This window comes from Somniosus microcephalus, chromosome 15 (genome assembly GCF_052327205.1).
Source record: "Somniosus microcephalus isolate GS21.2 chromosome 15, FLI_Smic_1.0, whole genome shotgun sequence".
Taxonomy (NCBI): domain Eukaryota; kingdom Metazoa; phylum Chordata; class Chondrichthyes; order Squaliformes; family Somniosidae; genus Somniosus; species Somniosus microcephalus.
Genome location: NC_141001.1, coordinates 53,484,746 through 53,499,461, shown reverse-complemented (window position 1 = coordinate 53,499,461; position 14,716 = coordinate 53,484,746). Strand labels below are relative to the sequence as shown.

The 14,716-nt window shown below is 45.1% G+C and overlaps 1 protein-coding gene across 9 annotated transcripts in view; it reads left to right on the top strand.

The window, feature by feature from the left end:
• Positions 1 to 14,716, top strand: part of gatd1 (glutamine amidotransferase class 1 domain containing 1) — a 41,491-nt gene that overhangs the window by 12,500 nt on the left and 14,275 nt on the right. For 4 of the 9 annotated variants that reach the window (XM_086007793.1, XM_086007794.1, XM_086007791.1 and 1 more), the window contains exons 2-4: positions 4,305 to 4,381; positions 6,131 to 6,236; positions 7,301 to 7,408. In XM_086007793.1, the coding sequence (XP_085863919.1) occupies positions 6,140 to 6,236; positions 7,301 to 7,408 (205 nt within the window). In that variant the 5' untranslated portion in view covers positions 4,305 to 4,381; positions 6,131 to 6,139. Of the gene's footprint in view, positions 1 to 4,304; positions 4,434 to 6,130; positions 6,237 to 7,300; positions 7,409 to 14,716 lie in introns of all 9 variants that reach the window. The other 5 variants (XM_086007797.1, XM_086007795.1, XM_086007796.1 and 2 more) reach the window with 3 other exon arrangements.

The window sequence follows — 14,716 nt, the reverse complement described above, 5'->3', positions numbered from 1 at the left end:
AATAAGGGGTAGGCCATTTAGAACTGAGATGAGAAATTTCTTCACTCAAAGGGTTGTGAATCTTTGACATTCTCTACCCCAGAGAGCTGTGAGTATATTCAAGACAGAGGTTGATAGATTTTTGGATTCTAAGGGACTCGAGGGATATGGGGTTAGTACAGGAAGGTGGAGATGATCTTACCGAATGGTGGAGCAGGCTTGAAGGGGCGAATGGCCTACTCCTGCTCCTATTTCTTATGCTCTTATGTTAACATGTTAAAATCTTTCTGTATAAGACCATGTATTTTTTAAATTTGTTTATGGTATGTGGGTGTCGCTGGCAAGGCCAGCATTCATTGCCCTTGAGAAGGTGGTGGTGAGCTGCCTTCTTGAACCGCTGCAGTCCGTGTGGTGAAGGTACCCCCACTGTGCTGTTAGGGAGGGAGTTCCAGGATTTTGACCCAGCGACAATGAAGGATCGGCGATATACTTCCAAGTCAGGATGGTGTGTGACTTGGAGGGGAACTTGGAGGTGGTGATGTTCCCATGCGCCTGGTGACCTTGTCCTAGGTGGAAGAGCTTGCGGGTTTGGGAGGTGCTGCCGAAGAAGCCTTGGCGAGTTGCTGCAGTGCATCTTGTAGATGGTACACACTGCAGCCACGGTATGCCGGCGGTGGAGGGAGTGAATGTTTAAGGTGGTAGATGGGGTGCCAATCAAGCGGGCTGCTTTGTCCTGGATGGTGTCGAACTTCGTGTTTTTGGAGCTGCACTCATCCAGGCAAGTGGAGAGTATTCCATCACACTCTTTACATAAGAACATAAGAAATAGGAGCAGGAGTAGGCCAATCGGCCCCTCGAGCCTGCTCCACCATTCAATAAGATCATGGCTGATCTGATCCTAACCTCAAATCTTCTATCACTCTGCATCCACCCGAACCCATGTGATCTCCCGGGAGAGGCGAAAAACCAGATAAAGACCCAATGGCCAATTTGGGAGAAAAAAGTCTGGGAAATTCCTCTCCGACCCATCTAGGCGATCGAAATTCTTCCAGGAGATCACTCTGTCCCTATATTATCTACAGTACTTACCTTCTGTAAAGGCGATCTCCACCCCAGCCAGGAACAGGAATAAAACCATCTCCTGAAATCTAACACAGAATTAGAACACAGTAGGAGCAGAACCAGGCTACACGGCCCCTGGGCCCACTCCACTACCCACAGGGCCATGACCATTCCGAACCTAGACTCATGTCCAATTTCCTGCCCGCTCCCCATAACCCTTAATTCCCTTTACTTCTAGGAAACTATCTATTTCTGTTTTAAATTTATTTAATGATGTAGCTTCCACTGCTTTCTGGGGCAGCAAATTCCACAAACCTACCACCCTCAGTGAAGAAGTTTCTCCTCATCTCAGTTTTGAATGAGCAGCCCCTTATTTTAAGATTATGCCCCCTAGTTCTAGTTTCACCCATCATTGGGAACATCCTCACCGCATCCACCTGATCAAGCCCCTTCACAATCTTATATGTTTCAATAAGATCGCCTCTCATTCTTCTGAACTCCAATGAGTAGAGTCCCAATCTACTCAACCTCTCCTCATATGACCACCCCCTCATCCCCGGGATTAACCGAGTGAACCTTCTTTGTACTGACTCGAGAGCAAGTATGTCTTTTCTTAAGTATGGACACCAAAACTGTATGCAGTATTCCAGGTGCGGTCTCACCAATACCTTGTACAACTGCAGCAATACCTCCCTGTTTTTATATTCCATCCCCCTAGCAATAAAAGCCAACATTCCGTTGGCCTTCTTAATCACTTGCTGCACCTGCATACTAACTTTTTGAGTTTCGTGCACCAGGACCCCCAGATCCCTTTGTACTACAGTACTTTCCACTTTCTTGCCATTAAGATAATAACTCGCTCTATGATTTTTCCTGCCAAAGTGCATAACCTCACACTTTCCAGTATTGTATTCCATCTGCCAAATCTCTGCCCACTTACTTAGCCTGTCTATGTCCCTTTGCAGGTTTTTTATGTCCTCCTCACTCACTACTTTCCATCCCATCTTTGTATCATCTGCAAACTTTGATATGTTACACTCGGTCCCCTCCTCCAAATTGTTAATATAGATTGTAAAGAGTTGGGGACCCAGCACTGACCCCTGCGGAACACCACTAGTTACTGGTTGCCAATCTGAGAACGAACCATTTATCCCAACTCTCTGCTTTCTGTTAGAGAGCCAATCCTCCACCCACGTCAGAATATTACCCCCAATCCCGTGATTTTTTATCTTGAGCAATAATCTTTTGTGTGGCACCTTGTCAAATGCCTTTTGGAAGTCTAAATACACTACGTCCACTGGTTCCCCTTTATCCACCCTGTATGTTACTTCCTCAAAAAACTCAAGCAAATTTGTCAAACATGACTTCCCCTTCATGAAACCATGCTGAGTTTGTCCTATTAAATTATGTTTATCCAAATGTCCCGTTACTGTCTCCTTAATAATGGACTCTAACATTTTACCAACCACAGATGTTAGGCTAACAGGTCTATAGTTTCCAGCCTTCTGCCTACTACCCTTTTTAAATAAGGGTGTTACATTAGCAGTTTTCCAATCTGCCGGGACCTTTGCTGAGTCCAGTGAGTTTTGGAAAATTATTACCAATGCATCCACAATCCCTACCGCTACTTCCCTCAAGACCCTAGGATGCAAGCCATCAGGTCCAGGGGATTTATCCGCCTTGAGTCGCATTATTTTACCAAGTACCACTTCCTTAGTGGTTTTAATCGTATTTAGTTCCTCCCCCCCCTAGAGCCCCCTGTTTGTCCAGTGTTGGGATATTCTTAGTGTCCTCTACTGTAAAGACTGATGCAAAATAATTGTTCAGTGTTTTTGCCATCTCCATGTTTCCCACCATTAATTTCCCGGTCTCATCCTCTAAGGGACCAACATTTACTTTAGCCACCCTTTTTTCTTTTTATATAACTATAGAAACTCTTACTGTCTGTTTTTATATTTTTTGCTAATTTACTTTCATAATCTATCTTCCCTTTCTTAATCAATCTTTTAGTTATTTTTTGCTGTCTTTTAAAGACTTCCCAATCTTCTATCCTCCCACTAGATTTGGCTACCTTATATGCCCTTGTTTTTAGTCGGATACTATCCTTAATTACTTTACTTAGCCACGGATGGCTATCTTTTCTTTTACACCCTTTTTTCCTCAGTGGAATATATATTTTTTGGAAGTTGTAAAATAACTCCTTAAATGTACACCACTGATCATGTACCGTCTTACCCTTTAATCTATTTTCCCAGTCCACTCTAATTAATTCCGCTCTCATACCTTCATAGTCTCCTTTATTCAAGCTCAGCACGCTTGTTTGAGATCCAAACTTCTCACCCTCTAATTGAATATGGAACTCAACCATGTTATGGTCACTCATTCCAAGGGGATCCTTTACTAGGACATTTTTAATTAATCCTGTCTCATTACACAGGACCAAATCTAAGGTTGCTTGCCCCCTGGTCGGTTCAGTTACATACTGCTCAAGAAACCCATCCCTAATACACTCAATAAACTCATCCTCAAGGCTGCTCTGCCCAATTTGATTTGTAGATGGTGGAAAGGCTTTGGGGAGACAGGAGGTGAGACACTCGCCGCAGAATACCGAGCCTCTGACCTGCTCTTCTTGCCACAGTATTTATGTGGCTGGTCCAGTTAAGTTTCTGATTAATGGTGACCCCCAGGATGTTGATAGTGTGGGATTCTGCGATGGTAATGCCATTGAATGTCATGGGGAGGTGGTTAGACTCTCGCTTGTTGGAGATAGTCATTGCCTGGCACTTCTGTGGCGCGAATGCCTTCTTAACCACCTTCGCTACCTGTCCTGCTACCTTCAGGGATCTGTGGACATGCACTCCAAGAGCCCTCTGTTTCTCTACCCTTCTTAGTATCTTACCATTTATTGTTGGTCCTCCCCAAATGTATTACCTCACACTTCTCCAGATTGAATTCCATTTGCCACTGTTCTGCCCACCTATCCAGTCCATTGATATCTTCCTGCAGTCTACAGCGGGTACGGTGGCATAATGGCTGTTACTGGACTAGTAATCTAGAGGCCCGGAATAATGATCCCAAGGCACGAGTTCAAATTCCAGCATGGCAACTGCAGAATTTAAATTCAGTTAATTAAATAAAATCTGGAATAATTAAAATTAGATTTGTTAAGCTCCAAGATATATTGCAGGAGTCGCAATGGTAAGGGATTGTACTGAATTGTTTTTACTTACGCTCCCTTTCTTTCCTGCCCCCCCCCCCCCCAGGTGTATCCGCTCAATCGTTTTACCACACCTATACGCTATGTAGCACAGCTTTTAATTTGCAGATTGCCACTCCAGGGGTAAGTGACATACCCTTTCTTCACTGAGTCGCTGCATATTTTTGCAATACAGGTATAATATTAATCATTCTTTTGTATGGATGAGCGGTCTAACTGCACAGGCTCTGTGTTGTAGTGGGGAGCAAAAGCTCAGTGAATGTCAAAGGCATGTTAATACCCACAATCTATATATTGAATAAAATATGTTCACAAGCACTTCCGGTCTACAAAACCTTACTTCCCATTGTCACATTTTTGTGTCAAAGTTTTCCATTATTAATGTGGACATGGACAGTTTCTTTTATAATTTGCGATGTAAACTTGTCACACTTCAAATATACCCTCCTGTAGTGCGTTTGTTTTTAATCTCCCGTCTCCTCCGTCTGTACTACAGAGAAACCTGCACGCTCCAATCAACTCTACTTCTCAACTACCCAGTTGCCGTCAGTTGTACTAATAAACTATAAAACCCAAGTATTATCTAAATATAAGGACAGAATATATGACTTTAAAATGGTGACTTATTTATGTCTGCATGCCCTGTTCCAATTATTCAAATCTCTTTAACCTTGCTTACCTGAAGACTACACTTGGTCTTAGCTCGCCATGTGTAATGTCATGGGACATAGGAACAGGAGTAGGCCATTGAGCCCCTCGAGCCTGTTCTGCCATTCAATGAAATCATGGCTGATCTGCGACCTAACTCCATATACCTGCCTTTGCCCCATATCCCTTAATACCTTTGGTTTACAAAAATCTATCAATCTCAGATTGTAAATTAGCAATTGATCTAGCATCAATTGCTGTTTGTGGAAGAGAGTTCCAAACTTCTACCACCCTTTGTGTGTAGAAGTGTTTCCTAATTTCACTCCTGGAAGGTCTGGCTCTAATTTTTAGACTATGCCCCCTAATCCTAGACTCTTCAACAGCGGGAATAGTTTCTCTCTATCTACCTTATCTGTTCCCCTTAATATCTTGAAAACTTCGATCAGATCACCCCTTAACCTTCTAAATTCTAGGGAATACAACCCTAATTTGTGTAATCTCTCCTCGTAATTTAACCCTTGCAGTCCGAGTATCATTCTGGTAGAAAGAAAGACTTACATTTATATATGGTAAACCTACGCTGCACTCCCTCGAAGGCCAATATATCCTTTCTCGGGTGTGGTGCCCAGAACTGCTCACAGTACTCCAGGTGTGGTCTAACCAGAGCTTTGTGTAGCTGTAGCATGACTTCTACCCCTTGTATTCTAGTCCTCCAGATATAAAAATCACCATTTCATTAGCCTTTTTGATTATTTTCTGTACCAGTTTATGTCATTTTAATCTATGTACCTGGACCCCAAAGTCTCTTTGGACCGCCACTGTTTTTAGCTTTTCACCATTTAGAAAGTACCCTGTTCTATCCTTTTTAGGTCCAAAGTGGATGACCTCATATTTGCCTACATTCAAGTCTATTTGCCACAGTTTTGCCCATTCACTTAATCAACTAGTGTTATTAATTCTTGTGTAGGATGCACAGTTCCTGTTCTCAGACCCTACTTCAAAACCTATAATGATGAGACTATGTTTTGAACACCTCACCTTGTGTATGGAATTAAATATTCTATAAGCATTGTCTGAATATTCTCTTTCCCCTCCCCTCACTCAGTTCCATGTAACCATCAAAGTTTTGCAATTTCCTCACAGTTTGTGAAGGCATAATTCTGACCTAAGCCAGTTGGCACCCATTTGGTAGAGAAGGGCTTTATCTGTATGTGTTTGTAATAGGGGAAGCCGATGGATTTTGTGGAGCTGGATGAGAATAACATACGGTGGATCCAGGACTTCCGTATGAAGCCATACGCAAACCCGGCTAAGCTGGAGTCAATTGATGGTAGGGACCTCATCCACAATGAGATGCAGCGTTTGGTAAATTTAGCATTCAGAAGGTAATCTAGGAATATCAGCTTTGTAGGTGCTTGTCATTATTTCTGCTTATATTTGGCTGTTGGAGTTAATAATGAGCTGGGGGTTTTGGAAGTAAAGTGAAGATTAGCCGCAGTCAGAATTCCTTTTGCATTCGATATGATGGGTGTCTTAAACTGTAGTACAAAGAGCAGAACAAAAGGATGTGACTGCATTTAAAGACTGGATTGATTTAAGTGATGATATAAAAGCCTCATTTGTTTTTAATTACAGTAAGTGAATTAATGCAGTGTAGCATCCCATATCAAATCCCTCAATTTCTGTAGTTAACTCTGATAGTGCAGTTTGCTGCCGGAGTATTGCAATTTTACATTAAAAGTTCCAGAAGCAGTGAAAATGGCACTTTCTGAGCAGAGCTGATGGGTACATATATTTCAGGACCAGAGTGGCAACAGATTGAGCACGGTATAAAGGGAGATTGGGGGTGGGGGAAGAGAGAAGGTCTGCAATGTAAGTAGTACAAGGAGCAAGACACAGTGAGGGTCACAATGAGACCTGACTCGAGAGATACAGGTAGAACGTCCCGACTCCAGCAACCTCGGGACCGAGGCCGAGCCGATTTTCGGAACGTGTTTCTGATATCCGAAGTCCGGAAACGCCCGAGCCCAGGTTGCGATATTTCCAGACTTCGGACATCAGAAACACCTGCCGAGTCCGGAAATGCCTGGGCCCAGGTTGCGCTATTTACGGTTTTTGGTAAGCCTCCCTCAGGGTGTCCAGATTCCAGAACATTTTACGGATTCCGGACCCCTGCCACCAATCGTCCCGGATTCTGGAGCTTCGGATTTGGGACGCTCAACCTGTACTGCAAATGTCCCTGCGACTTTTGCCATTTTTTTTCTACAGTGAATCACATGCACTGATTTTAACGTATAATACATATTCTACACCTTTTAAAAACAAACCGAAACTAAAATATAAACTACTAAGTTTTGTTAGTTTTCTATTAAATGATGTATTTTGTGCCTCTAGGTGCTAGGTACAATGCTATCCTGATACCTAACTGTCCTGGTGCTATGGTAGACCTTGCAACCAGTGGATACCTGGCCAAGATTCTTCAGCATTTCTGCGCTGAGAAAAGTGAGTAATTTATTCACAATCATACTATAAATTTATAATGGAGGTTTGAATGAGAAAATACCTAATTGTTGATTGTACAAAAGCAAAATCCTGCGGATGCTGGAAATCTAAAATAAAAACAGAAAATGCTGGAAATACTCAGCAGGTCAGGCAGCATCAGGTGCTGTTTCCTGCTCTCATAGAAACATAGAAGATAGGAGCAGGAGTAGGCCATTCGGCCCCTCGAGCCTGCTCCGCCATTCAATGAGATCATGACTGATCATCCAAATTCAGTACCCTGTCCCTGCCTTCTCCCCATATCCCTTGATCCCTTTAGCCTTAAGAAATATATCCAACTCCTTCTTGAATATATTTAATGAACTGGCCTCCACCGCCCTCTGTGGCAGAGAATTCCACAGGTTCACCACTCTCTGGGTGAAGAAATTCCTCCTCATCTCAGTCCTAAATGGCTTACCCCTTATCCTTAGACTATGACCCCTGGTTCTGGACTCCCCGGCCATCGGGAACATCCTTCCTGCATCTAGTCTGTCCAGGCCTGACAGAATTTTATAGGTTTCGATGAGATCCCCTCAATCTTCTAAACTCCAGTGAGTATAAGCTCAATTGACACAATCTCTCCTCATATGTCATTCCTGCCATCCCAGGTATCAGCCTGGTGAATCTTCGCTGCACTCCTTCCATGGCAAGAACATCCTTCCTCAGATAAGGCGACCAAAACTGCACACAATACTCAAGGTGCGGTCTCACCAAGGCCCTGTACAACTGCAGCAAGACATCCCTGTTCCTGTACTCGAACCCTCTTGCTACGATGGCCAACATACCATTTGCCGCCTTAACCGCCTGCTGCACCTACATGCTTACCTTCAGCGACTGGTGCACAAGAACACCCAGGTCTCTCTGCACTTCCCCTTCTCCCAATCTATTGCCATTCAAATAATCTGCCTTCCTGTTTTTGCCACCAAAGTGGATAACCTCACATTTATCCACATTATAGTGCATTTGCCATGTTTCTGCCCAATCACCCAACCTGTCCAAATCGTACTGGAGTTTCACGACATCCTCCTCACAGCATACCCTCCCACCCAGCTTTGTGTCGTCTGCAAATTTGGAGATACTACATCCAATTCCCTCGTCCAGATCATTAATATATATTGTGAACAGCTGGGGTCCTAGGACCGATCCTTGCGGTACCCCACTAGTCACTGCCTGCCACTCGGAAAACGACTCGTTTATTCCAACTCTTGCTTTCTATCTGCCAACCAGTTCTCTATCCAAGTCAATACCTTGCCCCCAATCCCATGTGCCTTAATTTTGCACGCTAATCTCTTAGGCGGGACCTTATCAAAAGCCTTCTGAAAGTCCAAATACACCACATCCACTGGTTCTCCCTTATCTATTTTACCAGTTACATCCTCAAAAAATTCCAGTAGATTAGTCAAGCACGATTTACCTTTTGTAAATCCATGTTGACTTTGTCCGATCCTGTCACTGTTTTCCAAGTGCTCTGCTATTACATCTTTTATAATGGACTCTAGCATTTTCCCCACTACCGATGTCAGGCTTACCGGTCTATAATTCCCCGCTTTTTCTCTACCACCTTTTTTGAATAGTGGGGTAACATTAACTACCCTCCAATCCATGGGTACTGTTCCAGAGTCTATCGAGTTCTGGAAGATGACCAGCAATGCATCTACCATCTCCAGGGCCACTTCCTTAAGTACCTTAGGATGTAGATTATCAGGCCCTGGGGATTTATCGGCCTTCAATCCCGTCAACTTCCCCAACACCATTTCCCTACAAATACTGATTTCTTTGAGTTCCTCCCTCTCATTAGTCCCTATGTTCCCCGACATCTCTGGGAGGTTATTTGTGTCCTTCTTTGTGAAGACAGAATCAATATATGTATTTAATTGGTCTGCCATTTCTTTGTTCCTCATTATAAATTCCCCTGATTCTGACTGTAAGGGACCTACGCTTGACTTCACCAATCTTTTTCTCTTCACATATCTATAAAAGCTTTTACAGGCAGTTTTTATGTTCCCTGCAAGCTTACTTTTATAATCTATTTTCCCCCTCTTAATTAATCCCTTTGTCCTCCTTTGCTGAATCCTAAACTGCTCCCAATCCTCAGGTTTGCTGCTTTTTTTGGCCAATTTATATGTCCTCTCTTTGGATCTTATGTTATCCCTAATTTCCCCTGTTAGCCACGGTTGAGTCACCTTTTTTGATTTATTTTTATGCCAAACTGGGATAAACAAATTCTGTAGTTCATCCATGCGATCTTTGAATGTTTGCCATTGCCTATCTACCGTCAACCCTTTGAGTGACATTCCCCAATCAATCCTACCCAACTCGCGTCTCATGCCATCATAGTTCCCTTTATTTAAATTCAGGACGTTAGTCTCTGAGTCAATTACTTCACTCTCCATCTTAATGAAGAATTCTATCATATTATGATCGCTCCGACCCAAGGGGCCTTGCACAACAAGATTGCTAATTAATCCTTTCTCATTGCATAATACTGTAAGAACCGGGTTTTTCTGGTCCTCGTCTTGAGTTCCGTAGTACGAAGAATTCCAGGCTCGAGGGTTCGGACAGTTAAAACAACATCATTTTATTCATTACTGTTCGGAGTGGTCATACAGCATATCGACAGTACATTCGTGTCCCGAGGGTCACACCGGGTTAGACACGTGGTGCCAGCATTTACGTCCCCGGGAGATGTCTGACCCTCTTGATGTTCCACACGCCTTCTGGCTAAGAGAGAGAATACCTGTGGGGAAGCCCCTATTATACCGTTGGACAAGGGTCACTACATCACTTCCCTGGCAACAAGTGTTTCCTTACATCACTTCCCTGGCAACAAGCGTTCTCCAATAAGGGGTCACTCAAGCCCTTTCGGTTTGACCGTGATCTGGTCTTCAGTCTGGCAGGCAAGTCCTGACTTGCCTCACTGCTGTGGGCACTGAACAATGGCTAGTCAATCATTCTCTAGTCAGCAGTTAGGCTTTTTCAGTGGCCCTGATCTGGTCGTTAGCACTTCGTTAACACTTGGCCTCAGGCTGAGGCAGATTCTCTCTGTGCTGCTAGCTTTTGCACTTTGCAAAGCTGGGGCTGCTTTTTAATCTAATCTAGACTTTCCTTGTGTGAAGCCATTTTGTAAGCCAATTCATTGCCCATTTTATTCCCATTTCCACATCCAAACCATTTTTGTAAGCCAATTCATTGTCCATTTTATTCACGTTTCCACAATACCCAGTCTAAGATGGCCTGATCCCTAGTTGGTTCCTCGACGTATTGGTCCAGGAAACCGTCCCGTATACACTCCAGGAATTCCTCCTCCACAATATTGTTACTAATTTGGTTAGCCCAATCTATATGTAGATTAAAGTCACCCATGATGACTGCTGTGCCCTTACTGCACGCTTCTCTAATTTCCCTTTTAATGCCATCCCCAACCTCTGCATTACTGTTTGGGGGTCTATACACCACTCCCACTAACGTTTTCTGCCCTTTGGTATTTCTCAGTTCTACCCATACAGATTCCACATCATCAGAGCTAATATCTTTCCTTACAATTGTGTTAATTCCCTCTTTAACCAGCAATGCTACCCCACCTCCTTTTCCTTTTTGCCTGAACTAGAAAATTCATTCACTTTGCTTCCAATTTCCACCCTTCCCTCACCTTCACATGGTCCATCTCTGACTCTTTCCCTCCCTTCCTTGACTTCTCTGTCTCTATCTCTGCGGATAGGCTATTAACAAACATTCACTAAAGGCCCACTGACTCCCACAGCTACCTGGACTACACTTCCTCCCACCCTGCTTCCTGTAAGGACTCTATTCCATTCTCCCAGTTTCTCCATCTCCACCGCTTCTGCTCTGAAGATGCCACCTTCCATACTAGTGCTTCTGACATGGCTTCCTTTTTCCTCAACAGAGGATTCCCCTCTACCGTGGTTGACACAGCCCGCATTCCGAAGGGACCACTCCCTCCGCGACAACCTGGTCCACTCCTCTATCACCCCCAACAACCCTTCCCCTTCGCCCGGCACCTTCCCGTGCAAGTGCAGGAGATGCAACATCTGCCCTTTCACCTCCTCCCTTCCCACTGTCCAGGGCCCCAAACACTCCTTCCAGGTAAAACAGCGATTTACTTGTACTTCTTGCAATTTAGTATACTGTATTCGCTGCTCACGATGCGGTCTCCTCTACATTGGGGAGATCAAACGCAGATTGAGCGACCGCTTTGCGGAACACCTCCGTTCAGTCCGTAAGGGTGACCCCCCAGCTTCCGGTCGCTTGTCGCTTTAATTCTCCGCTCCCACTCTGACCTCTCCATCCTCGGCCTCTTACACTGTCCCAACGAAGCTCAACGTAAGCTTGAGGAACAGCACCTCATCTTTTGATTAGGCACTTTATGGCCTTTTGGACTCAACATCGAGTTCAATCATTTCAGACTATAACCTCTGCCCCTATCATTTTTTTTCTCCCTCTCGCATCGCAGCTGTTGATCATCTTGCCGTTGCCATTTACACTTCATCAAGAGTCATCTTTTGTTTCTTAATTTGTCCTATTACCATCTCCTTTTGCCTTGCACCATCATCCCTTCTGTCTCTTAATCTCTCCTGCCTTCCATCCTATCACAGACCTTCCCTTTTGTTCTTTCCTCCACCCCCCCCACCCCCCTTGTCTCTACACTTTCTTAAAAACCTATTACATCTCCAACTTTTTCCAGTTCTGACGAAGGGTCATCGACCTGAAACGTTAACTCTGTTTCTCTCTCTACAGATGCTGCCTGACCTGCTGAGTATTTCCAGCATTTTCTGTAATTGTTGATTGTAGTGTGTTGAATTACAGATTTTGCAATGAATGTGTGAGAATCTCTATCTCCAGTCTCTGCTGAATTAGCTCATCTCATACAGGACAGTAGTTGGGGTGCTACAGTTGGCCTTGGCATCCCTTTGCCCCGTGAGGAGAAATCAAGACCGGGTCCCTACCCACCTCGCTGAAAGGTGCGCATGAGATTGCCAGGAAATAATTTGATTGGACTTGGTTGTGATGCCAGCATCTGTTGTCAAAGTTTATATTTAAAAAATGGGAACTTGTGCAAGCTGATGGCCCATGTGGAAGCATAGCCTAGCAAACCTAGCTTAGAACAGAGCACTGAAGGGGCTAAGTGCTGGCAACAGTTTTGAATTTATACAGAGCTATCCTCATGAAGAATGTCTTGGAGTACTTTATCTGGAGGCGAGGAAGACTGCAAGCAACAAACTTGAAATTAAGGAAGGCATTAATTGTTAGAGGGTTTTGAAGAAACAGGAGTAGCGTGGCAAAGTGATGTTGGAAGTGAGTTCCAAGGAGCAGAAGGATGAGTAATTGGCCTCCAGTGGTAGAATGTATGCAAACAATAATCAAGGGGACGATTTTCCCATTGGAGACGGGTTTCGGTTTGGGTGGGTTCCAAACCCATCTCCACTGTCAGGTGGGAAAAATTTGCGATTTTTCCCTAATTGGCCAGTAAATTTCAGAGGTATGTTTTCCCCTGGGCCAGTGAGTTTTTTGGGACTGAAACTCGCCTCTGCTGATGTCACTTATCCAGCTTCATTTAAGGGCTGCTTGCTGCCATGGCTCATTCCACTGGATGCACAACCTCCAAACTTTTATCTCATTGAAGAATGGCCAGCTCCAAGGCAAGGGCCTCCCCGAGGTTCTCTGATGAGGAGCTGGGTATCCTGGTTGAGGGGGCGAGTGCTAGCAGGGAGGTGCTCTTCCCCTCCTCTGGGAGGAAGAGGCCTCCCAAAGAAACCAAGGCTGTGTGGGTCCAGCTGGCAAGGGATAATATAACCTCCAGATCTGTGTGCAGATTGGGTGATTGTTTCTGTTTATTGATGAAATGCCATCCCTGTGTGAATGTATCAAAATTAGGTGATGCAAACTGTTGGCGTGATGACATCTGTTATTTCAGCTTAGGCAGCTCCACATTGCGGGCTCCGTGACACTTGCGTGGTCAGAGTGAAAAGAGGCCAGAGAGTCATGTCCATTGTCTATCATGTGTTAAGAATGAGCCAAGCACATGTGCCACAATGGGCAACCTATGCAAATCTGGCCAGGATTAGTGCATCCCTTGCATCACGGCCAGCAATGTGCTCATGTGCTGCTGCTGGTAGATGCGCCGCCGCTCGGTCCTCCTCCTCCTCCTCCTCATCTGAGGAGGCCATGTACTGAGCCACTTGCTCATCAGGAAGCTGCAAGTCACAACGCTGTGCGATATTGTGCAGTGCACAGCAGACCACGACCATTCTAGAGACCCTGGCTGCTGAGTACTGCAGGACTCCACCTGATCTGTCAAGGCATCAGAATCGCATCTTCAGCAAGTCAATGGTTTGTTCAATGATGGACCTGGCCGAAATGTGGCTGGCATTGTAGCGCTCTTCAGCCTCGTTAGCTGGCCTCCTGACCGGCATCATTAGCCACTTCAGGGGCTAGCCCTGGTCACCAAGGAGCCATCCATTAAGTTGGTTTGACGGATTGAAGAGCGGAGGAACACTAGACTGCCGCAGGATGAACGAGTCATGGCAACTACCACAGAACTTGGCGCAAACATGCAAAATCTCCTTCTTGTGGTTACATACCAGCTTTACGTTGAGGGAGTGGAAACCCTTTCGGTTGACAAAGATAGCTGGGTTGTGATGGGGTGCCCTAAGGGTCACGTGTGCAGCCTATGACGCCCTGAACCATTGGCAAGCCAACCGAACGCGCAGTTAGACTTGCTTGAGAAGTGGATGTTATTGTGCGCCTTTGTGAAAAGGGCATCAGTAATCTGCATGATACAACTGTGGGCGGCCAACTGGGAGATGCCGCTGATGTCTGCTGATGATCCCTGGAAGGAGCCTGAGGCAAAAAAGTTGAGTGCGGTGGTGACTTTGACAGCCACTGGTGAGGGGTGTCCACCCGCTCCTCTGGGCTCCAGGTTTGGTTGCAGCAGTGCGCAGATGTCTCCAACAACCTCTCGTGAAACTCTCAGCCTCCTTTGGCACTGCTGCTCAGTCATGTTCAGGTAGCTCATCCTCTGTCTGTAAACCCTGAGAGGGGGGGTTATCTCCTGCGGCGATGTGCTTCCATGCGCTGGCGCCTTCTGCCCTGTGCACCATCAGGTGGGTGAGCAGGAGGTTGGCGTTCCTGTTGCTGCTGAGCTGCCGTGGCTGCTCCTCCTCCGAATCTGAGGTCCACGATGAAAGGAAATAAATGGTTCCCATGCTGCTGGCAGATACCTCCGTTGGGGAATCGCTCAGTCCCAGCAGGGAG